This window comes from Asterias amurensis, chromosome 4 (assembly GCF_032118995.1).
Source record: "Asterias amurensis chromosome 4, ASM3211899v1".
Taxonomy (NCBI): domain Eukaryota; kingdom Metazoa; phylum Echinodermata; class Asteroidea; order Forcipulatida; family Asteriidae; genus Asterias; species Asterias amurensis.
The window spans coordinates 15,428,729-15,454,991 of NC_092651.1; the positions used below are offsets into that span (position 1 = coordinate 15,428,729).

The window sequence follows — 26,263 nt, forward strand, 5'->3', positions numbered from 1 at the left end:
TCGCTGCGTGAAATTTACACAGACATCGGGACTTTTTAGCTTATTTTCGAACTTTGACAACGTTGAATATAATTTGTTTTTGGGAGGAAGGGCACGGCGGCAATGATGAGAAAAGGGCACGGCAATCATTGCCGTGAAAAATTGGGTTTTTGAAGGGCATTGCGGCAATCGGTAGGGGCAACGACGGCAATTGCCGTCGTTGCCGTCGTGAAGTATCAGGGCTGAGCGCCAGTATCTGTCAAGCATGATGCTCATGGCGCATTTAACAAAAACAAAACAAAAGGTTTAAACAGACAAACGATTCTGGAAGAAATGAGTTTTGAGACATTGCATGATGAGGTATCAACGTATATTTGGTTTGTTGGATTACAGGTATGTTCTTTTGAGAACTTGTTTCTTTTTCTACTGCACCTAACCCTAACCCTAACCCTAACCCTAACCTATTGACCACCAACATGGTGAACGTGGCATCAGTCGCGGGGTGTGACGCGCGTGCAAGGGGTCATTACTGTAAAATGAGATAACAATATCCTCGTGTGGGATTTGAGGCATTGTTTGTGAGGTTTCAATGCAGGCCTTGAATTTCGCTTTTGAAGAGGCACAGTGACTTTCTTCTGGTAAGGGCAACTTCTATGAGGACAACATAAATTTGTATTGAAACTTTGCAAAGGGGGCACAAGAAACACATTGTTTGTGTTGTATACAACTCTCTCAATATTTATGCATGAGTATGTCACAACTCTAACCCAAAACGAGGCCAAAGGCGCAGCCACTGCAAGTGGTGGCGGACGTGCGCCTATGGCCTCATTTGGGGTAAGAATTTTGACGTCATGAGTATTAAGAGAGGCGTGTTTGTATACAGTTCTTTGTCAATGACATTTTAGTTTCAATTTGAGTTTCACTTATAAGGCATCCTTGGTTTCATTACCAGAAATACATTAACAACGAATTGTCCAATTTGACATCTTATATGACTAACCTCTAATGGTGAACAAGCATCCTGTGATCCAACAAGCTCTGCTCCGTAGATACACAGCTTCAACCCTTCAAAGATCTTGCCTGCATTCACAAGACCCGCTAACGGCTTATCAATTAGTGTCTTGATTGCATACCATCCATCGGTCAACAGGAGGACTGGGGTAGATGAGACTGCCATCTTAGAAACAAATAACAATAAACAAGTTTTTATATAGTGCATTCCACAATAACCGTCTCAGTGCCCTGGTCGTGAGTAAACAACCTGGGCAACCGTAGCGCTCAGAAGGCTTTTCTAAACACAATTTCAACCTCTACCCTTGCAGGTACCCATTTATACCCCTGGGTGGAGAGAAGAAATTATAGTAACCCACACTCCTATGACTTAAAGGAACATTACAGAATTGGTTTTGCTAGCAAAAAAATTGCTGGAAGTGTAAGCACTTTATGTAATCCACCGTATACATAAACTGACAAACCTGTAGAAGTTTGAGATCGATCAGGCATCTGGGTCACAAGAGAATAGTAAAAAACCGATTACAAATTTTGCATTGCATCGTACCAAAACAAAAATGAATAAAACGCTCACTGAGCGATAAACTCCAAACGCGAAATAAGATTATTTATTTCTCATCAAATATGAAATTTCAGACAGAAATATTTCATGGGATGTTTTCTACTATCATCATCTAGACCATGTAAGTTTTGTGTAAATCTGTGATCTTCACAATTTTGATTTCTTACCAATTCTGTAACATTCCTTTAACCACAAGAACTTGAATTGATGCTGTTAGTCGCTCGGCCATGACACCCTCACATAATGATAAAGAATGAAAGAGCAGTGATATTCAAGTAATAGTAATGTTAGTTTAACTAAACCAGCAAAACATTTTCAAATCCAGTCTAGAATTTGAAGGCAATTTTGTTCACCATTCCTTTTCTTCCCACTTACCTTTTCATTCTCTTTTCCTGTGGTACCCTGGTGTGACTTTGCAATTTCACCAGTGCCTGGCCGGTGGATACCAGCCACACACAGGACCAACCTTCTAGATGGGGTGTCGTCTCGCTCAAGGATCTTCTTGAGGGCGGAGCGTTGGGCGTGGTCGATCTCTCTATCATAACGGTACTTCAGCTGAAGGAGGACTTGGTGTGGTGTCAGAAACCTGTAATCAGAAAAAAATAATATCATCAACAATTTTTAATATAACAGGGTTTTGGGAGGTGTTTTTTTTTTACAAGTAACAAGGTTTGGAATTAAACAAATTGAAAGACCTATTTTTCAAACCAGGCAAATTCTTAAAAACACTGGACACTATTGGTAATTGAAGTTGGTCGTCGAAGTTGCGAGATAATTTTGAAAAATTCAGATGCCCGAGGAAGGCTTCAGGCCTGAAGTCTTTCTCAGATTCAAATCTTTTGTAATTACCAAACGTGTCCAGTGCTTCTGAGGCTATGGCGCCAATTTCGCTAGCAGATTTCTTCTTAGAGGGTGTTGGCAAAGAATAATGCAACAAAAAACACCCTTGTCACACGAAGTTGTGTGCTTTCAGATGCCTTGATTTCGGGACTTCAAAATCTAATTCTGAGGCCTCTGAATCAAATTCATGGAAAATTACTTCATTCTCGAAAACTACGTTACTTCAGAGGGAGCCGGTTCTCACAATGTTTTATACTACCAACAGCTCTCCATTGCTTGTTATCAAGTAAGTTGTTATGCTAACAATCATTTTGAGTAATTACCAATAGTGTACACTGCCTTTAAACAATTTGGAAAACCTATTTTTCAAACCAGGCAAATTCTTAAAAAATATCAGTTGGAAAAGTTTTGAATACTCTGATACACCCTTTTTCTTTATAGTAACAGTTCATAAAAATCCTACTCTGCAATCTAAATAAAATATAAGATTGCTGTTTTCTTCTGTAGAGTTGTGGACAAAATAGATGCACACATTAAATTGGGTGACTGAAGCCACATATACAAGCATGCACTGTTGGTAAAAGAATTTAACTGTACTCAATACCCTCAAGTGTGACAAGCAAAACTAGAATTGTTTTAAATAACGCAGGCTTGATACTTCATGGAGGCAATGAAGGTAATTGTCTCCATGCCCCCTGATCATTGACTTGGTGCCCTTGAAATGCCACGGTAGAAATTCACAATTTCCTCATGGAGTTGCCCTTTACCAAGAAGAAAAAACGCCGGTGCCCTTGCCCTTTCAAAAACGAAGCATACAGGCCAGGGCCCAATTTCATAGAGCTGCTAAGCACAAAAATTTGCTTAGCATGAAATTTCTTCCTTGATAAAAACATGATTACCAAGCAAATTTCAACGTGATTTTCAGGATAAGCAAACAACAGCTGAATACCAGTAACAAGGAATATGCAACAAAATGAAATTTGGTTGGTAATCCTGTTTTAACCAAGGAAGAAATTTCATGCTTAGCCAATTTTTGTGCTTAGCAGCTCTATGAATTTGAGCGCTGATAACGGTGAGTAGTGAAAGTAAACATTACCTCTGTGTCAAGTAATAAGGATAGGCCTTTTCCATAGCAGCTAGTTTCCAGACTATCCAGCGGTAGTGATTATTCACCCAGTCTGATGTCAGGAACTTGGGGTCTACACCGGGGGCATCAAGCAAGGCACTGGAACAGAGATATCATAAGGAGAATAAGTGATATTAATAAATACCTTGGAAGGTTTCAAGTCCCTGATTGGTCAAAACCAGGTCACGTGGGAGTGTACTAACGTGCGGTATAAAGACCATCTTTGGAATAATAGCGATTAAGTGGCCCCTAAATCAGTATACATTGTGTAAAACTTGCGCGTTGCACTGTATTGCATGCCTATTTATATACATGTTATTTTCATTGCAACTTCGCGCACTTGCGCACTTGCGCATACGCACTGAAAATGTATCAACTTTGAGGTAACAGGTGCACGCGTATAAACTCATTTGTCCATATATGGTCTTGTTTACAGCGACATGCTACATGGACGCTGAGCTTATGCGTGCGTTTTAATGCACAAAGAACAGCTATCAGCCAATCAAATGTCTCCTTTTAGTCAGGTTGCTTAGGTCCAAATTTTGACGAGATCGTGACCGACTGGCCCAAAGCACCAAACTTGGTAGATATATTCTTTAGGTTCTAGAGAAGATATTTAGAAGGGGTGACACCTGAAAAAAATCTTGGGAGGGTACCTAATTTGCATAAATCACAATTTGTGCACAATTTGCATGTAAAATCTTTTTAAAAAAATTATGTGGCGATTTTGTTTTTCAGTTGATTGCTGTATTCAGCCCTTTATTAATTAGGCCTATTGATAGGGTTCGAATTATGTATTTTTTACTTTAAAGTCAAAGTAGACTGATGCTTATAACTAATTATCACTAATTAAGACTAATTACAACGTAATTGTTAGTGATTTGATTTAATGTACAATTTTCAATATTCGTTTTATTATTTGCACCTACAATTTGGAGGTGGGCTTCAATTAGCCAATTCAATTTTTTTTTATCCCTCCCGGCGTATTCACTTTGATATTTTAGTTAATAAAGATCAGTTTTAAAAGCATCAGACAAGACATATTTGATTGGGAATCCCTCCTTTTTATACCCGGAATTTTGAGCATAACTGCCTGGAAAATTCTGTTCCGGCAAGCCTTAAGACACTAGTTGCCATGCTGCTGAATGGACCTAATGTAAAGCACCAAGATATCACCGAGTCACAGGTTTGTCTTTCCGTAACTCAGATGGTCAGCTTCAATGCAAAAAACAAAGCTTCTGTGGCAAAAAAAAGCAGGCATTCCAAAGAAAAGGAGCCACCTCTTCCTCTCTACAATGGGTTATGTATCCAAACACTCACAAGATGCAACATATAATGAACATCCTGTATAGACTGGGCATCAGTGTTAGCTACGACCGTGCCATTAACAATAACTTTTCTGCCCTGCAAATCTAACATAAGGTCGATGGTAAACTTGAAATTGCAAGAGCTACAGAAGTCTCCTGGATACACAGATCTATTTTTCTCTTAATAAAGAAGGACAAGCTTGAGAAAGAAGATTACATTGCCTGGTCTGCCTTCCATGCTTTAACTCAGATGCCTCTTTCAGATCCTGCTGCTCTTGACGCCCTCTTTCCCCTTTTCTACGAAAAGGCTACAACCATTGACATGATCAAGCATAATGCTTGATGGGATAGATATCCAAAGGCAGATAACAACATATCTCAATCCATCACCGCTAATTGCTGTGGACCAACCACTGTCTGCCCATGCCAATTTTGTTCAGTGGCGTTTGCCCGAGACATTGTATTGGGGAAAAGCACGTTTTAGTAACGTTGGTCTCCAAATTGAGATGACTCTATAGATGGAACACAATTGGAGACTTTCTTGAAGGATCTGGTTGGACCGCTGCCTTATGTGAAGCTGGTGTGGGCTCCTCAGGTACAGCAGACTCCTTCCTCTAAGCTGCTCACCTCACTAGAACCAGGCATAGTCACAGTTACAGCCCTAACAGTTGCAAATCTGCAGAGAGAGATGCTTGGCAATTGAAGGTGGAGTCTGACAGTGGGATTTCTTTGAAACGTGGAAGCAGAAGATGATAACGGCAAGCCCTACATTTCAGTACTGGGATATCATCTTGAAATATGAAACACTTGTGCTGATTTTGATCCGTGCTCATGGTATCCGAGATTTTGATCTCTTTGTGGTGGCTTTGGAGGCATTGGTGTCTTGGTTCTTTGTTCTGGATCACACCTACGCTGGCTGGATCCCCATTCACATCCGAGACATGAAGGCTCTACAACAAAATATCAAAGAAGAGGTCATACAAATGTGGGTTCTTCAAAAGACTCAACACACGTCCTCTTGCATGCCTCTTGACCATGGTCATGAACAAAACAACGTTGGTAAAGGGTCTGGTGGCGTGGTAGAACTTACCGAAAACCCAGTTGCCTCCAGAATATGGATGGTTTCAGGTCCACAACAAGCAAGACTGCTGAAGGAATTTGAGGACCAGTTCTTGGACGGAGAACACGTCGACATTTACAAGCAGCATGAACAGGGATGACTATGCAGGAGGTTTTCAGGAAGAGCCTCACTGAAGCAATCTCAGAAATGGGTAACTCTTTCATTGAAATTCTTCAGAACTGCTTGCTTTGGACACTTGAAATTGTGCTAATAAAAGATGTTGTTTCCAAAGTCCGCACAATTGAAGCCCTTGGCATTTCCTAGTACCAGAAGCATGTTAAGGATGTGATTTTAGACCGAAGCACCAGCATTCATAAGCCCATCAAAAGAAATTCTGTGGCCATTTGGAAGCGTGTGAAATCAAAGCCAAACACAAGTGCTAAGCAGCATCGTTCAAGTAAAAACAATGATTGCAATCTTTTCAGCCAGCTCTACTTTGCAATTAAGTCAGTACCGTGATGGAGACTCAACAGAATTCTTCGCCCATGAATCATCCTAGGCCATCTTCTCTCTCGGTGTATGGAGCGCTCCTCCTGCCGACGAAAAAACCTGATCTGGTAGAAATTCTGACAACAGATCAGCCAGACCCTCCGTCATACTACCATGCCAAGGTTTTTGACGACGCTGCTATCGTCCACGCATTTCCTGCAAATCAAACTAGTACATTCAATGAATCTGGTGAAAAGTTATTTCTCCTTTGGATCCAACAATTGAGGGATAGCAACCGAGTAGACATAGTGTGGAATACATACAAGAGAGGTATGTTTGAAGCAATCTATGTGGAAGAAGAGAGGAAAAGGTGTAGGAAGAAGGTTGCAGGGAACACTAAACTACCAACAAACTTCCTAAACTTTCTGCAGGATCCCACCAAGAGCTATTTCAACTACTAACTGAGAAGGTATCGAACATGAAGTTTCCTGCTGGAAAGGCGAGCATCTGGACAACAAGCTTGAAGTCTGAACAGCGTGCTTCACTACCCGAGGGATATGGTTGAACAAAGGTTGCATCTGACTGGAAACCTGTGTGGTCACTCATTCCAGAGGCAGCCAGTGTCTGCAGATGGCTGTTGGAGTGCGGATGCCAAACACTGCTGCAGTGCTTCAGAAACTGCAGATGCCGCAAAGTGCAGGCTTTCTTGCACAGCGCTTTACAACTGCAGCAGAAGCTGCCAAAATCTTTGAAGATATTGTCAGTTTAAACCAATTTTCCCCACATGGGACTGTTTTAATAGTTAAGACGGTAGTAACAACAAAATATAACTGTTTTGCATATTTCGAACCAGGATACTTAAATTATTATTGTAGTGGCCATCTTGGATTTCTGACAACACATAATTACCTAGGCACATCATCAGTTCATTAATGTTTTTTAAGTGCAGGATATGTAAACAAAACCACCAAAGTAAATATTTCAAAATGACCTTTGCTTAAATGATAAAAATGTACCGAAATTAGTGCTTAAATATAGGATTTTGCAGCAATTTTGAAATTATGCAAATTAGGTACCTTCCAAAAATATTTTTTGGTGTCACCCCTTCTAAAATTGATTTCTGGGGCCTATAGAAGGTACCTGTCAAATTTGGTGCTTTGGGCCAGTTGGTCACGATTCCATCCCTAAGCTACCTGACTATTTGACCCCAGTGAAGGTGCTGAACAGACCATTATTTAAAAGAGTCACTGGTCTCAACGATCAGTAATGTGATTAACGCACGAAAGAGATGGACCATCAAAAGCTCAAATATGACCCCTGAACATGTCTGGAAGTATCGCCAAGAGAAGAAGTCACAAAATTTGGACAAATTCAGCCGTGTAATTCGTTAAAAAGGTATTCCCTTGTGGTTTATATGATAAAAAGGTATTCGGTCTGTTAACAGCGCCAGCCACCAACACGGTCATTACCACGCAGTGAAGACCGGGTCCTCGCACTGTTATTCCATAATTAATGGCATAGGAATAGTTAACTTGGGGTCTACATCGGGGCTATCAAGCAAGGCACTGGTACAGAGATAATAAGGAGAATAAGTGATATTAATGGCATGGGACAAATAAAGCACCTTTATAAAATTGGGCCAAATAACAACAGCTTAACAACCTTGACAAAGAACATGTTTTCCCAGAAAGCAATTTTTCAATTTAATTGGTCAAACCGTTGATTTGAGTCGACAGCCAAGATCCTTGTAGTGACCGACCGTGTTTGTGAACATCTCACTTTAAAAAAGTGAAGTAAAGGTGAGAATTCTTACTTGAGAAATTCTTTCTTTCCTGCAGTGCCAGCTTCATCAGGTACAAGACTTCCACCATCTCCAAGAGTGAGTCCCTCATCGCTATTCAGGATGTCAGGGGTAAAGTGCTCCTTCAAGATGAACTTGAAGTCTTCAGCTGTGGACGATGTGACAGTCAGGGTGCTTGGCAGAACGCCACAAGAAAGTAACTGCAGGATAATAATAATAAATACATACATCACAGGCCTAGAATTTCATCTTTGAACATGTTGGAAGGGCAAGGCCAGTTTCAATTTGCAAAGGCACTTCCATTGGAAAATCTTAAAGTCAATGGGAAACTTTTGAAGGGCACTTAGGCCAAGACCAGGGGGAACTGATTCTAGGCGTCCTGCATGTAATTCCAGGCCTGACATCAGGCATGATGTTTAGTCCTTAGAGAAAAGTAGGACAATTTCATTTATAGTACAAGGGCTGACCTTACACATGCACATCTAGTGCAGGGTTTAATATACATTACAGGCTATTTTATCACAATTATCCTTAGACAAAAGTAGGACAATTTCATTTAGTAGTACAAGGGCTGACCTTACATGTGCACATCTAGTGTAGGGTTTAATATACGTTACAGGCTATTTTATCACAATTATTCAGACTTTTTCAAGGAAAAAAAATCGTAAATCAAACTTAAGAAGGAAGAATATCATGCCTGACACATACAATACAAGATCACAGCGGTTTGTGATAATACAATCTGAACAAGGGTAAATACAAATCAATTTGGAAATATATACAGATAGGAAACAATCAATGTGGGAAAAGGTATGTTTTCAAGATTTTTTGTATGTCAAAACTATTTTCTTCATTTCAATTATAGTATGTGAGAAAGACAATCTTTATTATGGGTCTAGCCGTCGATTTCACCAAACTGTTCCTAGATTTGGACTAATCTTAGGACAAATTCTTAGTTCCGTAACCTAAGACGTTAAGATGCATTGAACCCATCCTAAGTTGGAAAAGTTACTCGCCCTAACTCGAGATTAATCCTAGCATTTCGTGAAATCTGCTGCAGTACTCACCTCAGTTTCAGGGTACAGTTCCGGTGCCTGGCCATGGACCAGTTCATACAAAGGTAGTCTTGGTCCTTGCTGTTTCTTGGAGATGAGCTCACCTGGTATTGGCTTGATTACTTGTTTCTACGAAAAGGAATCAATATTCGATCAAATTAAAACTGTTTTTTGTGCCGCCACACCATTTAGGAACTTCAACCTGGAGATAATCTATGTTATGTAACACCCAATCTAGAGTTTACTGCAAGGGATACATATTAAACACATTTTATTTTTTTTTTTATTTTTAGCAAATTTTGATGTTACATGACTGTTTTCGCAGCGAATGTCTGTTCAGATTTATTCAGTGCAAATTTGTGACGTCAAAATTCAAATTCGGAAGTATGAACCAGGCTTTAAGAAGGATCCTAGTAAGTCACTCAATGGGAGTAAGAGCAGGGCTCAAAATTAACACTGGACCACAGTACACAGGCCATTGATTTCAGCATCAGGCCAGTAAACTCATGACTGGACAAGCCCAGTTGACTATGAGTCTCATACATTTTTTTTTAGTATACTTATACATAAGACAAATGAGATGGATCTTCTGTTACGGTCTTAGCGCTTGTTCAACTCATTTTGATTAAAGCCATCATACACTTTCGGTACAGAAAAAAAAAAAAATTCACAGATTTACAAATAATTTACAGGGTGTACAGAAGGTAATGGTGAAAGACTTCTCTTGAAATATTATTCCATGAAATGCTTTACTTTTTGAGAAAACATTAAAACAATATCAATTCTCGATAGCGAGAATTACAGATTTATTTTAAACACATGTCATGACAGGGCGAAACTAGCGGAAACAAGAGTGGGTTTTCTTGTTATTTTCTCCCGACTCCGTTGACCGATTGAGCCTAAATTTTCAGAGGTTTGTTATTTTATACACAAGTTGTGACACACGAAGTGTGGGACTTGGACAATACTGTTTACCGAAAGTGTATAATGGCTTTAAGTCTTGTAAAAAAAATTCTGGTCTGGTAAAATTATTTAGCTACATGTCTTTGTGAACTTTCTTAAGGGATTAGCTTTGACTTCACTGTACCTTTTTGCTGTGTATCCTGCTAGCTTGGTTCCTCCTGGCCTCCTCCCACTCCTTAATCGGTAATCCCACATCCTGCTCAATGGGTGATAAGACAGCGTTCCTCCTCCCTGAGTCCCCCTTCATGTCAACCTCAACCTTAGCCCTCTTCGGAGTCGGACCATCTGAGTTAGCATCACCGCTACCGGCATCATACCCTCGCTTGTTTGTAACCACTTCCCTGTTGCTGAGGTTACTGCTGAAGGACTGTTCTCGCATACTGTGTTGTAGGGAAGCCAAGGGGACCGTCTGAGGGACTACTTGAGAGCTGTTTGATGGCCCTGTGGACTTTGGTGTGAGCTGATGAGAGTTAAGATGTGATCGGGGCAAGGGATGGGTTGCACTTGTTGAGGGTTTAGATGGAAGTCCTCCCTTCTGAAGTATGCCTGCAAAATTAAGAACGATTTTTTTTTGTGTGTCCATGAAGAAATTGTGCATCTCCAAAGACGACCTGTACAAGACAACATTCATAACCTCCATTGTTCCTTTTCTTTAGAAATTCCTGTGTAACAATACAATGAAATTCCTTTTTGGTATCATTTTTCCCCATTAATACTTCAGACATATTTCCCATGTAGGTTGGTCAGTTTAACACCAAAAAAACATGAAACTTTTTCGCATCCTTTCGTTGTCTGGGAGGCTGATCTTTTTTGATGACAGTTTTTTTACTTTTGCCCTTCCCTGGACGGCCTGTGCTTGTTTTATTGTTTGTCCGAAGAATTAAAATAAATAAATAAATAAATAAATTTCAACAGGTCATCATCTGTCAAAAATGATTTTGAAATAAACATATATATTTTGGAAAAAATCAAATGTGATCAAAGTTCCTAAACATCTTGACAAAATGTTTTATTCTTTAATTAGTCAGTGTTTCTCTAAAGAGATTTTTCTGTAAAAAGAATCATGTGACAAAACTCTTATTTTTGTTCACATGGATACACACTCTGTACACTTCGAAAATATTGACTGCCAGAATGAAATATAGAAGCAAATAAAACAAGCAAATTGGCAAAGTTTACCTTTAAGGGTCTTGTCTTTTGCTGCATTCTTCAACAATCTTGATGTTGTATTTGCTCCACAGTGTGGGACCACAGCATCATTGCAGTCTCCTCCAGGGTGTCGATCATTCATCCGCAGTCCCTCTGCATTCTTTCTTGAGAAAGAGGGTCTGGATTTAGTCTGAGCTTCAGTGGGATCAACAGTTGATGAGTCATACTCGGGAACCAGCGCAACAGAGGTTGTTCCTTCACCATGACTGGAACGCTGACGTGAAACTCCTCCAGACTGCATTCCACTTACAGACACATCATCTCCAAGGAAGGCTTTGACTTGCTGTAAAGAAGTCCTAGACACGGACACTGAAGACCCTCTGGCAGTTTGGAAACCAAGAGGTATGGATGGTCTAGAGGCTTGATCAGAAGTGCTTTGATTCTTACCACTGGACGTGTTATGATGGAAGACTTGATTGGTGTTCCTATCGTCATCTTGGAAAAGACTTTGTGCTTTCCTTAAGGCAGCATCTGAGACTAAAACTTTGTTACCGTTGGCCGTTGAGAAACCTACGCATGGCTGTGTGGTTCTAGGAGCAGTCACAGTGTCGTTACTATTGGCAAGGAATCTTTGAGCAGTTGCTAAAGCATCAGCTCTCACAGACACTTTGCTACCACTGGCTGTTGAGAAACCTAGGCATGGCTGTGTGGTTCTAGGAGTTGGCACAGTGTCGTTACCATCATCAAGGAATCTTTGAGCAGTTGCTAAAGCATCAGCTCTCACAGACACTTTGCTACCACTGGCTGTGGAAAAACCTAAGCATGGCTCTATAGCTTTTGGGTGTGATAAAGTTCCGTCAGCATCTGCAAGGAATCTTTGAACATTAGCTAAAGATTCAGCCGATATTGTGACCTTGTCTCCACTTGCTGTTTGGAAACCATCAAAGAGTTTACGAGATTGGTTTGAAGTTTGTACAAGACCTGTGAGTGAACTCTCCCCTTTCTTTGATGCAGTAGCTTTTGATGGACTGGTTCTTTGATCTGTGTTAGGTTCACCATCAATATTTGCTAGGAATCGTTGAGCCTTTGTTAGAGAATCAGCTGATATGGTGACCTTCTTTCCACTTGCTGTTTGGAATCCAACAGAGGTTGGTGGAACATGTTGTGAAGAGTGTGACTGACCCGAGTGTATATCTTCCTTATTATGTGAAGAAATCCCACTTGTTTTTTGAGCTATGTGCGAATCACCACCCTCTACCACCACTCTTCGGGTGTGTGTCAAGGATTCAGCAGATTTTCTGACCTTGTTTGTACCAGTAGTCTGGAAACCGACGTGTGGTGCTGGAGTTTTGTTAAAAGTGTTTACAGCTCCTTCTGGTACATCATTTTCCTCGTGAGAAGTAAACGTCTTTGAGGATCTGGTTTGTGACTTGGTCTTAGCATCATCCGTGTCTGCAAGAAGTCGCTGCATTTCAGCTCCGTCATCTCTCAGGAATTTGTGAGCTCTTGATAAAGCCTCTGCTGACACTGTTACTTTATTTCCACTGGCCGTCTGAAAACCACTACAAGCTCTTGGGGTTGAGCTTGCAATCTCCAAGGAGCCACCACACCTCTTATCATCTATCAGTACAGACCCTTGAGAATTTGTTTTTCTATCACAGCTGGCACTTTGTTTTCGAGATTCATCACTAGCTGTAGAAGCAATCTTTGAAAGTTTCTCCTCTTTCCTGAAGCCCACATCATCTCCTTCTAACACATGTCTCGCTCGTTTCAGCGATTCTTCTGAGACGCTGACCTTACTCCCACTAGCTGTTTGAAATCCGACAGGAAATTTTGACAAAACGTTAATCATACCAAGACCCTCTGGAGCTCTTGAGTGGATTATTTCTTCTTCAGAAAATAAGTTCTTTGCTTTCTTTAGAGCCTCCTTAGATATCTCTACACGTCTCCCTCCTGCAGTCTGAAATCCAGAGAAATTTGAGCCGTTATGGAATGATTCCTTTTGATCTTGTGTTTGATCAGCAGGGTTGGTGTTAGCTTTTTGGCTTGCTTTCATTACACAAGAGTCTTCATACTTAGAGTCGGCATCAAGAAATGCTTTTGCCTTCCGCAAGGCGTCTTGTGCTATCTCTACCTTATTACCCCCGGCAGTTTTAAATCCTATGAATGTAGGTTTTTCTGTATTCAGAGAGGATGGAGTATTACTCCATGGAATTTCCATCTCACCAACTGATGAAGAAATGTTACTCTTGGGCAAGATCTTATTGATTTCTCTTTTGGAGTCTTCCTGCTGGCTGAAGGATATAGGAATAGTTACTTGGACTTCTGTTACATCTCCGGTAGAGAGTAGTTGGGATTGAACAAACGCTTGGTTTAAGGAATGATAAGTCTGGCTTGATAAGCCTTGCACCGCTGAAAGTAGCTCATGAAATGGCTCTTTGTCATCAGACACCTGATTGGCTGGTTGTTTAGAACTTTCCTGATTTTGAACATTTTGATTGGCCATCACTGCAGTCTCCAAGAGGGGACGAGCTGGGCCCATCCCTGGGATGAATTTTCCAACAGACAAATCCTCATATTGTGAAAAGCTGTCCTCCTCTGCCTGCATGAAGGCATATGCAGACTCCATTTCTTCAGCAGCCTCTATCTCCCGTTGAGCTTGACTTGCAGTAAGAAACTCCTCCTCAAATTCTATATCTGGAGTTCTTACCATTTCAACTGATGCAAAACCTTTTGAAGTGAACTCCATTTCCTGGGTTTCTGGTATACTTTCTAAGTTTAAGGATGGCACTGTTTTATCTTTTGTGGTCTCATATATTGTGGGCAGACAGTGTGACTGCTTGAGTAAAGTTTTTGATTTAGAAGGAGTCTTCATTTTGGCTGGAGCTTTGAATGGTCTAAATCCCTTGGGGAGGTTCCTGTAGTTGGTCTGAGGCTTTGAATCCCCCTGCCCACATCTACTCTGTTTGTGAGGTATTGGAAGCTCATTTGGTAAAGTGAGTGTTTCAGGACAACTCGTTTTGGAAGAAGCAGGCATGTCTCCTGAATCTTCAAACATGGCTCTTGCCTTCTTCAAGTCAACATCTGATATCTCAATGGATTTTCCTGAGGCTGAGGCAAATCCAGCGGTGGTTGGGATTTCATTTCCGTCCTTCTCAAAAAGTTGTTTAGCTCTTTGCAAAGCAGTTTCAGAAACACAGATTGGTTTTCCACTCGCAGAAGCAAATCCAACTTTAGAGGGTACCAGAGGGTCTCCAGCAAGAGCCGATGAGTTTAGCTCGGCAATTTCTAAATGTACGTCATGCTCTCTGATCACACTATTTTGAGTGATAGGTAACTCTTTGTCATTCTCTTTCTTCAGCAATGTAGATTTCATCATTCCACTTTCTGATTGAGAAATGTTGTTTCCTCTTCTTGAGGCCAACTGCGCCGATGACTCTTGCTCATCATCCAGGAAAAGTCTGGCTTTCTGTAATGCTGATTCTGATATCTGAATAGCTTTACCGCTTGCTGAACTAAATCCAAGTATTTTAGGCTCTGCTCCTTTGCTCGCAGAGATGGATGGCATCGATGAGTTGGGATCTTTTGGGTCTTCCTCAGCAAAGAGTGTTTTGGCTTTGTTAAGAGCCGACTCTGAGATCTTTATAGCTTTATCGCTTGCTGAACTAAATCCAAGTGTCTTAGGCACTGCTCCTTTGCTGGTGGATGCAGAATCTGATGATGAGATCTGATCTTTTGGGTCTTCCTCAGCAAAAAGTGTCTTGGCTTTGTTAAGAGCCGACTCTGAGATCTTTATAGCTTTACCACTAGCTGAGCTAAATCCAAGTGTCTTAGGCATTGCTCCTCTGCTGGTGGAGGCGGTATCTGAAGATGAGATGGGATCTCTTGGGTCTTCCTCAGCAAATAATGTCTTGGCTTTGTTAAGAGCTGACTCTGAGATCTTTATAGCTTTACCACTAGCTGAGCTAAATCCAAGTGTCTTAGGCATTGCTCCTCTGCTGGTGGAGGCGGAATCTGAAGATGAGATGGGATCTTTTGGGTCTTCCTCAGCAAATAATGTCTTGGCTTTGTTAAGAGCTGACTCTGAGATCTGTATAGATTTGCTGCTGGCTGATGTAAATCCACCATCCACTGGTTTTTTGCTACTTCCAACATCATTATCCGACTCGGATTTTTTTTTCTGATTGTTTGGGTTTAGTTTGAGAGAATTTGTTGTGACTCCGATAGCTGATCTTTGTTTCTCACTGTCCTCATCGAATAAAGCTCTAGCTTTGTGAAGAGCAGATTCTGAGATATGAATTGCATTGCCGCTGGCTGAAGAGAAGCCAACAGTAGCAGGGATGGTCAGATTCTGAGTTTGAGAAACATCAGTCTCAAGATTCCTTCGATGAACGGATCCATCCCATTCATCAGCAGCTAATTTGTTCGTCATTGAAGAAAAGTGCATATCGTCCTCCCCTGTTTGCCTTTGTATATCTTTTGATAGTGCAACATTGTTTGTTAGTTGTCGATGATCAGAGTCTCCTGTAGAAGTTGCTCCTTTGAGAATAAAACCACTTTCATCTGAGATTGACCCTCCATTAGATGTTTGAACGACAGATGTGCAAAGTTTGGTGCAAGGAGCCTTTTCGTTTTCAGAAATCTCTTCAGTCTTTGTTAGCACTCCCTTTCCATCGCTGCATCTAAAGCTTGACCCCTGGTGTTCATTCTCCAATGTGGTCTTCAATCTTTTTGGAGCAGGTAAAGCATGGGTATCTGTCCTTCTCCTGACCCTGCTGTAGCTTGAGTTGTGAGGACCCCTTCGACTCAGGGGTGTGGTTTGGCTCGTTGTGTTGGACGACCCAGACTGACCGTTAACATTGGATCCATCTGTTGCCTGATGCTTTGTCTGGCCATGCTGAATCGGTTTATCCTTGTATTGCACGTGTTTGTCGTGTAGCACTGTCACCTTGGTGGGATACATGAAACTTGGGGCTTGAGCTCTCTTGGAGTTGATGAAGTTGTTAAATGTCACAAAACCTGGAGTAGAAAAAAAGAAGAAAATTTTAATTAACTTTAATCATTTCAATGATAGGTAGTGTAAGAAGATATTCCTGAGGTTTTATTACAGGCCTGTATGCTTCGTTTTTGAGAGGGCAAGGGCACCAAGGCATTTTCTTCTTGGTAAAGGGCACCCTATGAGGAAATTGCAAATTTGTACTGGAGCATTTCAAGGGTACCAAGGCAATGACCAGGGGACACGGAGGCAATCGCCTTCGTTGCCTCCGTGAAGTATCAGGCCTGGGTTTATCCAGCTTACTTTATAAATTTGTACTTAAAAATCAACCGCACAGGCTTTGCTCTTAAGTTTTTCAGTATTAGTCAGCAGGAACAGTTAGCTTGTCAATTCACTAGTCTGCCAGCTTTTCATGTTAAACAGGAATACTATTCCACTTGAAAGAGAATTTTGAGAAGTCTGGTATTTTTAACCGGCATTTGTCCAGCGACCACTGTTAAAGGGAAGGTACACAAGACCAGTGTTCTCACTTGGTGTATCTCAACATATGCATAAAATAATATGCATAAAATAACAAACCTGTGAAAAGTTGAGCTCAATTGGTCATCGAAGTTGGGAGAAAATGATGAAAGAAAAAACACCCTTGTTGGGCAAATTTGTGTGCTTTCAGATAGGAATAAAATACTTCTAGCTAGAAGTCTTTTATTATTTTAGTGAGAAATTACCTCTACTTCAAAATCTATGCTACTTCAGAGGGAGCCGTTTCTCACAATGTTGTATAATATCAACAGCTCTCCAATGCTCGTTACAAAGTCAGTTTTTAAGTTAATATTTGTTTTGAGTAATTACCAAACGTGTACATGTACCTTCCCTTTAAGGGACAACGCTGCTACAATCTCAAATTGTGCTGCTGTGAACTTTGGTTTGTATAAATGAATATCATATGAAGAATATGTTTGAGGTCAGTTTTTTTATATCATTACATTTAAATAAACACTGGACCGCAGAGTGGTCTTTTGTTTTTCAATTCAATAATAATAGGCTACCTCTTTGTGAAAAATCTGGTCTCTTTCCATTCTGTTGAATATCTAAGTACGCTTTACACATAAGACAAATGAGATCTACATGTATCTCATAGAGCTTTATACATTGACTAGAACACTAACTTACTATGCGTTTTGAAGCCACCCTGGGCGCAGACATGTTTGATGTGTTGCATGACTACAGAACGATTTTAATTCACATTAGTGCGTTTTTTGTACATTTGGCATGTGCGCTTACATACGCGACTGCCTATTCGCGTCTGTCCGCACTACAAAAACCGTAAGTTCGACTTGAATGACGTACTTAAAAAAGTATTTTTTAAACATGACTCACATAGCGCTCGCAATTTGTACGCTCATCAGCAGATTGTGCGTTCACATTTGCTGCATTTTTTGGTTCGATGACACATAGAAAAGAACAAACGCACTATCGTGCAAATAGCCGTACAATTGCCGTACAAAATTTCAAGATTTTGTATTGGTTTGTACATAGGGAACATGGATGCGCCCACACGGCATCAAAACTTTAGTGCGTGTATAACAGGGTGTTAGCGCTCTAGTCAATATATATAGCTCTATGATGTATCTAGATCTTCTCTTAGAGCTAGTTCAACTCATTTTGATTCTGGTCTTGTAAACTAAACTTTGAGCTACAAGCCCTGCAGTCTTGTGGTTTTTACCTCAAAATTTGAGCCCTGTAATACACACCAATGGTGAGCACCAATTTTGCACGGAGATTATAGTTTGAATAATCATACAAATACAGTTGGTTCTTTGCAAAGAGATTGTGTCTCGTTTTACGTTAACGTCTTGGAACGATAAGGAGATTGCTGCTTGGTAAAAAGGGAAATGCTGAACAAAACTTGTGATTTCAAGTTTGCTGTGCCTTACAAAAAAATTGGAGGGAAAGAGGATATCAGCACAAAATTTTCTAGTACGGTTGTTATCTTAATGCTCCTTAGTATAAAAAAAAAATGTAAAAAAATGCAGTATTAGTTGATTTATATTTCAGTCAATGGTTACATTAGCGACAAATGCAAAACTAGACAGGTGGTAACTCAAAATTAGCCCCAAGGTTTTTCTGAGATTTTCCGAAGGTTAAAGAGCCCAAGTTCAATGTCGAGTTACCGCTTGTTTAATTTTGCATTTTTCCCATACCTGAGTTTCTCTGAGCAGGGGTACTGCTGTATGAGCGGGAATTGTTTCTGTGTGTTGGTTCCACCGTTGCCTTCTCGTTGTCAGCGATTGGCCCAGGCTCTGAGATCTCCTGCTTATCTTCATCAGACTTGACCAGTACAGCCTCCGACATCCACTGCATTGCTTTGCGACCACCAGTTTGACCTGGGTTACATGAGCCAGCAGGGTAGAAGAACCTCCTTGTGGTTGTTGCTCTGGGCTGCATCTTAAAAAGCTGGCTTTGCAAGTCCTTTTCTTTGATGTTTGAACAATTCTCAGAGTCCTTATCTTTGAAACTTAAATCATTCTCATTTGGTTTTGGTTTGAGATCCTGGACGGATGCTTGTTTATCAAGAGTTAAGATTGGCACAGGTGGTTGAGGTATGTTTTCAATTGAGGAACTTTTCATGGATCCTGATGGTAGTATGCAAGTATCGGGCTTGGCGTTACAAGAGACGGAGTTACCTTGGCTCATCTGAATCTGTTCTGGTGGGTTAAATGGAGGAGAAGCTTTCCTCAGCTGGTTGTTGGTCTCAGAGACTTGGTCCGTCATACTGCACAATGCGTTAACAAATTCGGGCGAGATTTGTGAGAAGATATCTGGACTGTCTATATTGGGAGCAGTGTCTAGTTTTCTTGTTTGCTTCAGAGGCGTGAGGTTAGTAACGTCAATAGAGATGGTTGCTGGCTTACATGCATCAGTGAGTTGATGATCTTTAATCGAAGTTGGAATTACATTTGGCTGAGCTGAAATATTTGGCAAATTGTTGATACTAGCTGAATGACTCAATACTTCAGGGGATGCATTTAAATTTTCAGTCAGTATTAGGTCACCTCTTAACACAATGACACTGTCATCTGCTGTCATTCTTGCATCCTCTTCTGACACTACATGGAAGAAGTTTCCCTCAGTATCAAAGTTTGTGCTTTTGCATGATGCCTGACTAACTTGGGTCTCAGACATATTCTCAATAACTTCCTTCAAGGAGCCATCTTCTTCCTGAATCCTTACAACAGTTTTTCGACTGCGAGTTGTTCTCATTTCTTTCTCACTCATCTCCTGAGAGGATTCTCTAACGGCACTCTCTAAAGGCAAGTCTGGACAGCGAAAACTTTCCAGTTGCCTAGCTTCTTGGATTTCGTCTGCTGAGTCTCGGTGCTCACTCAAACAGGCTTGATGTATTCTTTCCTCAATCTCCTTCATTTGCTTCTGCTTCTTCAAATTTGCAATCCTACTTCTTGTCTGCGGAGGTGTAAGAAAAAAGAAGGCAAGAGTGTCATCTAGGCGGCTCTTCTCGACACCTGAGAGCCCCGAGACATTGGGTGAAGAGCTGTCCAATAGGTCAGCAGTAGATTGCTGACTACAAGTCTGTACCGTCTGTACACTGTGGCTGCTTTGCTTTGGTTTGTCAAATGGTTGGCCTGATGTTACCCTTGTTTGATTCTCAAGAAGGTTGTCTGTGTTATGTTGCTGGGTTGGAATCGCAGATGAGCATATCTTGACTGTCTCTGCATCATCACCATCATCTTCCGCAGTGGCTTGGATTAAGATTTCACATGTTTTCTTGATGTCTTGTTTCCCGTCCTCTGTCCTGCTTTGTATATCCGTTGAAATGCTTTCCTGCTCTTCTAGTCCTGACACGCAATTAGAGTGACTTGGACCCTTCTCCTCCTCGCCACCACATCCTGTTCTCCCTCCTTGAGCGTCGCCGTCCACCTTCTTGACTTTCCCTGCCTCTTCACCATCCACATGATCACTTTCTAGTGTATCTCCAAGAATGTCCTCATCAGCTGATGACATGTGAAGGCTCTGAAGGTGTACAGTGCTTGCCTGGCTGTCGTTGTCAATCCTTCCTCTGGACGGAGTGTGACAGTTTGGGGTCTCGATACAACTTGTGAAGAGGGCCTTTGCAACAACCTAAAAAACATTAAATCAAACAAAATTTATTATGGTTTTCATCAGTAATTATAACCGACTTTTTTGGACACACAAAGAGGGATTTTGAAAACCCGTTTTTGTACGTACCACCGATATCAGACATTCCATTGAGTAGCATGAACAAGCATGCACTCACCCAGCAATGCTTCATTTTCCCAATGAAGGAAGAAGTGTACAAGAATTTTGCAAAAAGACACTTTCAACTTTACAGTTTCCCTATAATTTCACGCTTTCCCTAAAAAGAGAATTTATGAATGGGAATAAAAGAGTAGTGACTCTGTCTCAATTGGTCGTTAGAATCTTTTTATATCGGCCGATTAAGCCATCGTCGCAAATCTTTTATTCCCTTTACAATTTATCCATAACAATGATTCTGAATTATTCTTACCGTGGATTCCTCATTCCAGTCGTTGGGAAAGAGTGACTTCTTAGTCGATGTTGTGTCTGTTGCTCCTTGTGGAGTAGCTAGCGAGCTTGTCCAAGACAGATTTGAATCATTAAGATCTGCCCCTAGACTAACGGACATCCGAACAGGAGTACTCTAAAAAATATAAAGAAACAAACAATACTTAAAGGCAATGGACACGTTTGGAAATTGTCAAAGAACACTATTCTCACTTGGTGTATCCCAACAAATGCATACAACAAATCTTTGAAAATTTTAGCTCAATTGGTCAGCGAAGTTGCAAGACGATATTGAAAAATAAAAAATAAAACCTTATGGCAAAAATTTGTTTGTTTTCAGATCCCTGAGAAAGGCTTCAGGCCTGAAGTCTTCCTCAGATTCAAATATTTGGGTGATAAATATTAAATCTGAGGGAGTCGTTCTTTTGTACAATGTTTTATACTTTATGTAATCAGCAGCCCTCCGTTGCTTGTTACCAAGTTAGTTTTTATGCTATACAATTTTAGTAATTACCAAACATGTCCAGTGCCTTTAAGGCTATTGCGTCAGGTGTGCTAGCAGAGTTCTCCTTAAAGGGTGTTGCCAAAACCAAATTGCAATTGGGAAAAAATTCACAAAGTTACACACAAAAGACAGGTAACTTTTTAGCGCGCTGTGACTGAACAGTTTAGTGCATTTCACTCATGTGCTGGTTGTGAGTCACCAAAGTGTGGGTTTGATTTTGTGAAAACCTTGCATCAATTGGGGACCTTTTAGATGCTAGCTGGCAGCAGATTACCTAGTTAATCCATTATTTCATTGTAGATGCTCAGTTAAGTGCGCATGCTAAGAAAAACGTAAAAAACTGCTGCCACCAAGTGTTCAAAATGTTTGCATTGCACAACAGAGGCTCAGCAACTTGAAGCCATAAGGTTCACCCTGGTAATTCATGTAATTCATTTCAGATAAAATGTCAAACACATCAATTGCGTAAATGCTGTTTTTAATGCACAAAACCCCCCAAAATGTTACAACAGTACTTTGAAGTTCAACTCACCAAACAAGGTCCTGGAGTTGTAAAACTGAAGTCGTCTAGTTTCATCAAGCTTGAAGGCGTTTTAAAAAGTTGCTTCATGAAGGTGGGTGTGGTCTGCTTATGGGTTGAATTCCAACACGGACTGGGATCTTGAAGAGCGCTCTGTTCAACTGAAAATGGACTGTCTCCTAACAGTGACGGTGTCTGTCTCAGTGTGTTGCCCTCTGCAACTGGCAAGTTTGGGGTGATAGGTACTAGACTTGGAGTTTCTGGACTGATACCTGTGTAGATAAAACATATTTTGTTATTCTAAATTCAAGTTTTTGGCCATGACATGAATCACTACTCACTGTGAATGAAGATGTATGTAATACAATTTAGCTTCATGAGGCCTAGTCCTCGAGTTTTTGAAAACAACAGTGAAAGTCACAGAGCAATGTTTTCAGGAAAGTTGCATAAATTTGTTGTCGTGCTAAAATAATTTTTGTCTTCTCATTGAGAGAAAAACTATTTTTGTGAAATTGTTTTACTCATTTCTCAATGACTGTGTAACATTACGTAAATCTGTGATCTTCACGATTTTTGTTTCTTACCAATTCTGTAACGTTCCTTTAAATGAAGAGTTTCCTCAGAGTTTCATATGAAAAAGAGGTAAATCTAGTGCATGTATATAACAGGGTGAGGTTCATTCCATGTACAGCCAGGAGCTTCCTTTGATCGTGACGACCCAGCCCCTATAATTTCATTATGATGTGAATTGAATTGTGTGCCTCATTTTTGAAAGGGCAAAGGCACCAGGGCATTTTCTCCTTTGGTAAAGGGCACCCTAAGAGGAAATTGTAAATTTCTACTGGAGCATTTCAAGGGCACCAAGCCAATGACATGGGCCCAATTTCATAACCTTGTAAGCATAAAAACCTGCTAATCACAGAAAAGTGTTGCTTAACAGAAACAGGTTACCAGCCAAAAGTACATTAAAGGAACACGTTGGGAGTCAAATTGTTGACTCCCATAAATGGCCGACCGTGTTAGTTCGCAAAGCAAAAGGAAAACCATGCAATTTTGAGGCAAATTTGTGTGGATCATTGTATTCTACTTTTAAAACATCTTTCCAGCCATTATTATGCATTTTATAACAAATGGTTACAAATGCTTTTTATAGACCAACTCGTCCGATCCAAGGCAACGTGTTCCTTTAAGTTTAGACTGTTGTGACTGATGCCCCACTCAATTTTTGCTTAGCAATGATATTTTTCAAGCAGTATTTTCTGCTTTAAACCGCTTATAAAATTGAGCTCAGAGGGCATGGAGGCAATCGCCTTTGTTGCCTCCGTGAAGTAACAGGCCTGCTTACCATTTCTAATGGGATGGTTGGATGTCCTAGTGAAGTATTGCCTCCCATCACACTGTCTCTGTACTCCATGATGTCGTTCATCGGGTGTGAACAGCGATGGAGGGGAATAGAAGGGGTGAGGCGTCCCAAGATCAACCTTGAATATCGGAATTAAAACTTTGAAAATTACACCACAGCTCCAAACTCTTTCACTCGTAAAAGTTTACTATTTAATTTGATTATGTCTATTTCCAGAAGAGTTGTGGAGTATCTTTGAAATTGAGTCCGAAAACACTGGTGACCAAGACCCAATTTCAAGCCTGTTAAAGACACTGGACACTATTGGTAATTGTCAAAGACCAGTCTTCTCACTTGGTGTATCTCAACATATGCATAAAATAACAAACCTGTGAAAATTTGAGCTCAATTGGTTGTCGAAGTTGCAAGATAATAATGAAAGAAAGTTACCTTGTTACACAAAGTCGTGTGCTTTCGGATGCTTGATTTTGAGACCTCAAATTCTAGATCTGAGGTCTCGAAATCAAATTTGTGGAAAATTACTTCTTTCTTGAAAACTACGTTACTTCAGAGGGAGCCGTTTCTCACAATGTTTTATACTATCAACAGCTCTCCATTACTTGTAACCAAGTAAGTTTTCATGCTAATTATTATTTTGAGTAATTACCAATAGTGTCCACTGCCTTTACAAACATTGCTTAGCACAACCAAAATTACATTAAGTTTGCAGTTTGTTTTCCGCTCAACTGTTGCTTAGCAAAGAAGTTTGTCGAGCAGCATTTTCTGCTTGACATTTTATACGACATTGGGCACAGTTAGTTTTTAAGTTAGACCCCCCTTGGCATGGAGTTTGGCAAGGCCAAAGAATTCAACAATGGCCCTTTCCAATCCTCGTCTTAGATTAGGTTTTATGTTGGAAACACTGTGAAAAATGTTAGCTGCCCAAAAAGTGTAAAAATTACCTCATCACTGGCTTTACGATGCCTGGAGGGCGTTTCACCAATATCAGAGAAATGTTTGAGGGATGCAACTCCTTCAAGACTTTCTACTTGGGGCTCCTTACATTCCAGGTCCTTGCCAGAGTCTCCTGAAAGTGAAAGTATGAAAGTTGTAAGAAATTATTTGCTCAGGGATTCATAGACCAGTCACACTATGTACATGTACATGTGTAAAGCCCGGTTCATACTCCCTGCAAGTGCAAAAATGCAAAGCAAATTTTGACGCTACAAACAGTTGAGATGTGCTCAACTCCTGCGCAACTGTGCGTGATGAAGATAAACAAGCAACACCCTATACATGAAACATCCCTTTATGAAACAATCCACACAGCTAACAGCCTGCAACATGCAAGTCCAGCTTCCTTCTGGAGATAGTCTCAGCAAACCGGTTGAAATATCAAGTTGTTAAAGACACTGGACACTATTGGTAATTGTCACATTTGGTGTATCTCAACATGCATAAAATAACAAACCTGTGAAAATTTGAGCTCAATCGGCCGTCGAAGTTGCAAGATATTAATGAAAGAAAAAAAAACTTGTCGCAACATGGTCACACGAAGTTGTGTACTTTCAGATGCTTGATTTCGAGACCTCAGATTCTAAATCTGAGGTCTCAAAATCAAATTCATGGAAAATTACTTCTTTCTCAAAAACTAGGTCACTTCAGAGTGAGCTGTTTCTCACAATGTTTTAAATACTGTCAACCTCTCCCCATTACTCGTTACCAAGTAAGATTTTATGCTAATAATTATTTTGAGTAACTACTAATAGTGTCCACTGCCTTAAAACCACCTTAGCCCAATTTCATAGAGCTGCTTTTAAGCACAAGAAGCACAACAAAGGTACGCTTACAAGAACAAGCTTACCAAACAAAATTACCATCTCACATGTGCAGTGTTCTATCTGTGACTGGTGTCCTGCTTACTTATTGCTAAGCATGGTTTTTTAAGCAGTGTTGTCTGCCTCAGCAGCTCTATGAAATTTGGCCTACTTCTTTTCAGAACATCAACAACACATAGAGAGTTATTTCACAATGTGCAAAACCTTACTCAACAGTCGACCATGTTTTTAGAATGTGACTTGGACCACTTACCACCATTACTTGCAGCTTTCTCAAACCAGTTGGGGTCCACCGGTCCCAAGTCATCTCTGTCGACTCCGTTAAGGAGTGAGGAGAAACCAGTGGATGAGGATTCACATCGTGAGCCACCTTTCCCTTTGAAGAGGAGGGGACGCTTGGTGCGTCCACTCAGTTGGCGTATGTTGGTGCTGCTGAGTTGCGAATGAAAGCTCCCTTTCACAGAGACAGACTTCATGTTGACATATCACCTGAGGATTGATAGAAAGATCTAGAACTTCAGCTGATTGTCCAGGAGGGTCCAAAATATATGACACGCTTGGCTCGGATTGTTTGCTTCCCATTAACTTTACTCAAAAATTGTTGAATTGAATTCCAGAGGATTTTAAAGCTGGAGTACACATAGCCCTGTTAGGACGTCAGTCAGTGCCACTGCACTGAAGTCCTGGGTATAAAGGTTCTTTACAATGCGAACACAAATTTTACTACAATTTTCTTTATTTTTTACCTGATTTGAGAAGATGAAATTCCTTTCAAATATTCATAGTGTCCCTCACTTTATTTTCAACGAGTTCACAGCTAATAAATATATCCATGGTAGAAACTATTTCCAAAAATATGTCAAAGTTCTGCACTGGCGATGTGATCATCATGTACCATGTATTGATAGTGTGAGCCCAAGTGCGCATGGCTTTGAGTGCAGTGCCGTAATTTGCATTATTTTGCCGTTATTTGCCGACAACTGGGTAGGTGCCGTCCGCGTCAACTCGCCTTCAACTCCTCCAATATACATTTAAAATCCAGGAGGCTTATAACTGTAAAGTATAACAGCTCAAATAGAATTTTATAAGTTTCAGGTTGAATTTCGGTTACAAAACTCTAGGCTTTTTTTCTTGTGAAAAAAAAATATATTTCTAAG

At 40.5% G+C, this 26,263-nt stretch overlaps 1 protein-coding gene across 1 annotated transcript in view; it reads right to left on the minus strand.

The window, feature by feature from the left end:
- The window catches only part of LOC139935773 (uncharacterized), a 46,464-nt gene that overhangs the window by 18,466 nt on the left and 1,735 nt on the right, over positions 1 to 26,263 (minus strand). Inside the window, exons 2-14 of the mRNA XM_071930351.1 lie at positions 25,360 to 25,595; positions 24,231 to 24,355; positions 23,272 to 23,407; positions 21,939 to 22,198; positions 20,885 to 21,037; positions 18,540 to 20,475; positions 11,373 to 16,361; positions 10,318 to 10,739; positions 9,243 to 9,359; positions 8,188 to 8,375; positions 3,489 to 3,617; positions 1,928 to 2,138; positions 980 to 1,156 (exon numbers count right to left, since the gene is read on the minus strand). Coding sequence (XP_071786452.1) covers positions 980 to 1,156; positions 1,928 to 2,138; positions 3,489 to 3,617; positions 8,188 to 8,375; positions 9,243 to 9,359; positions 10,318 to 10,739; positions 11,373 to 16,361; positions 18,540 to 20,475; positions 20,885 to 21,037; positions 21,939 to 22,198; positions 23,272 to 23,407; positions 24,231 to 24,355; positions 25,360 to 25,582 — 9,066 coding nt within the window. The 5' untranslated portion in view covers positions 25,583 to 25,595. The remainder of the gene's footprint in view (positions 1 to 979; positions 1,157 to 1,927; positions 2,139 to 3,488; positions 3,618 to 8,187; positions 8,376 to 9,242; positions 9,360 to 10,317; positions 10,740 to 11,372; positions 16,362 to 18,539; positions 20,476 to 20,884; positions 21,038 to 21,938; positions 22,199 to 23,271; positions 23,408 to 24,230; positions 24,356 to 25,359; positions 25,596 to 26,263) is intronic.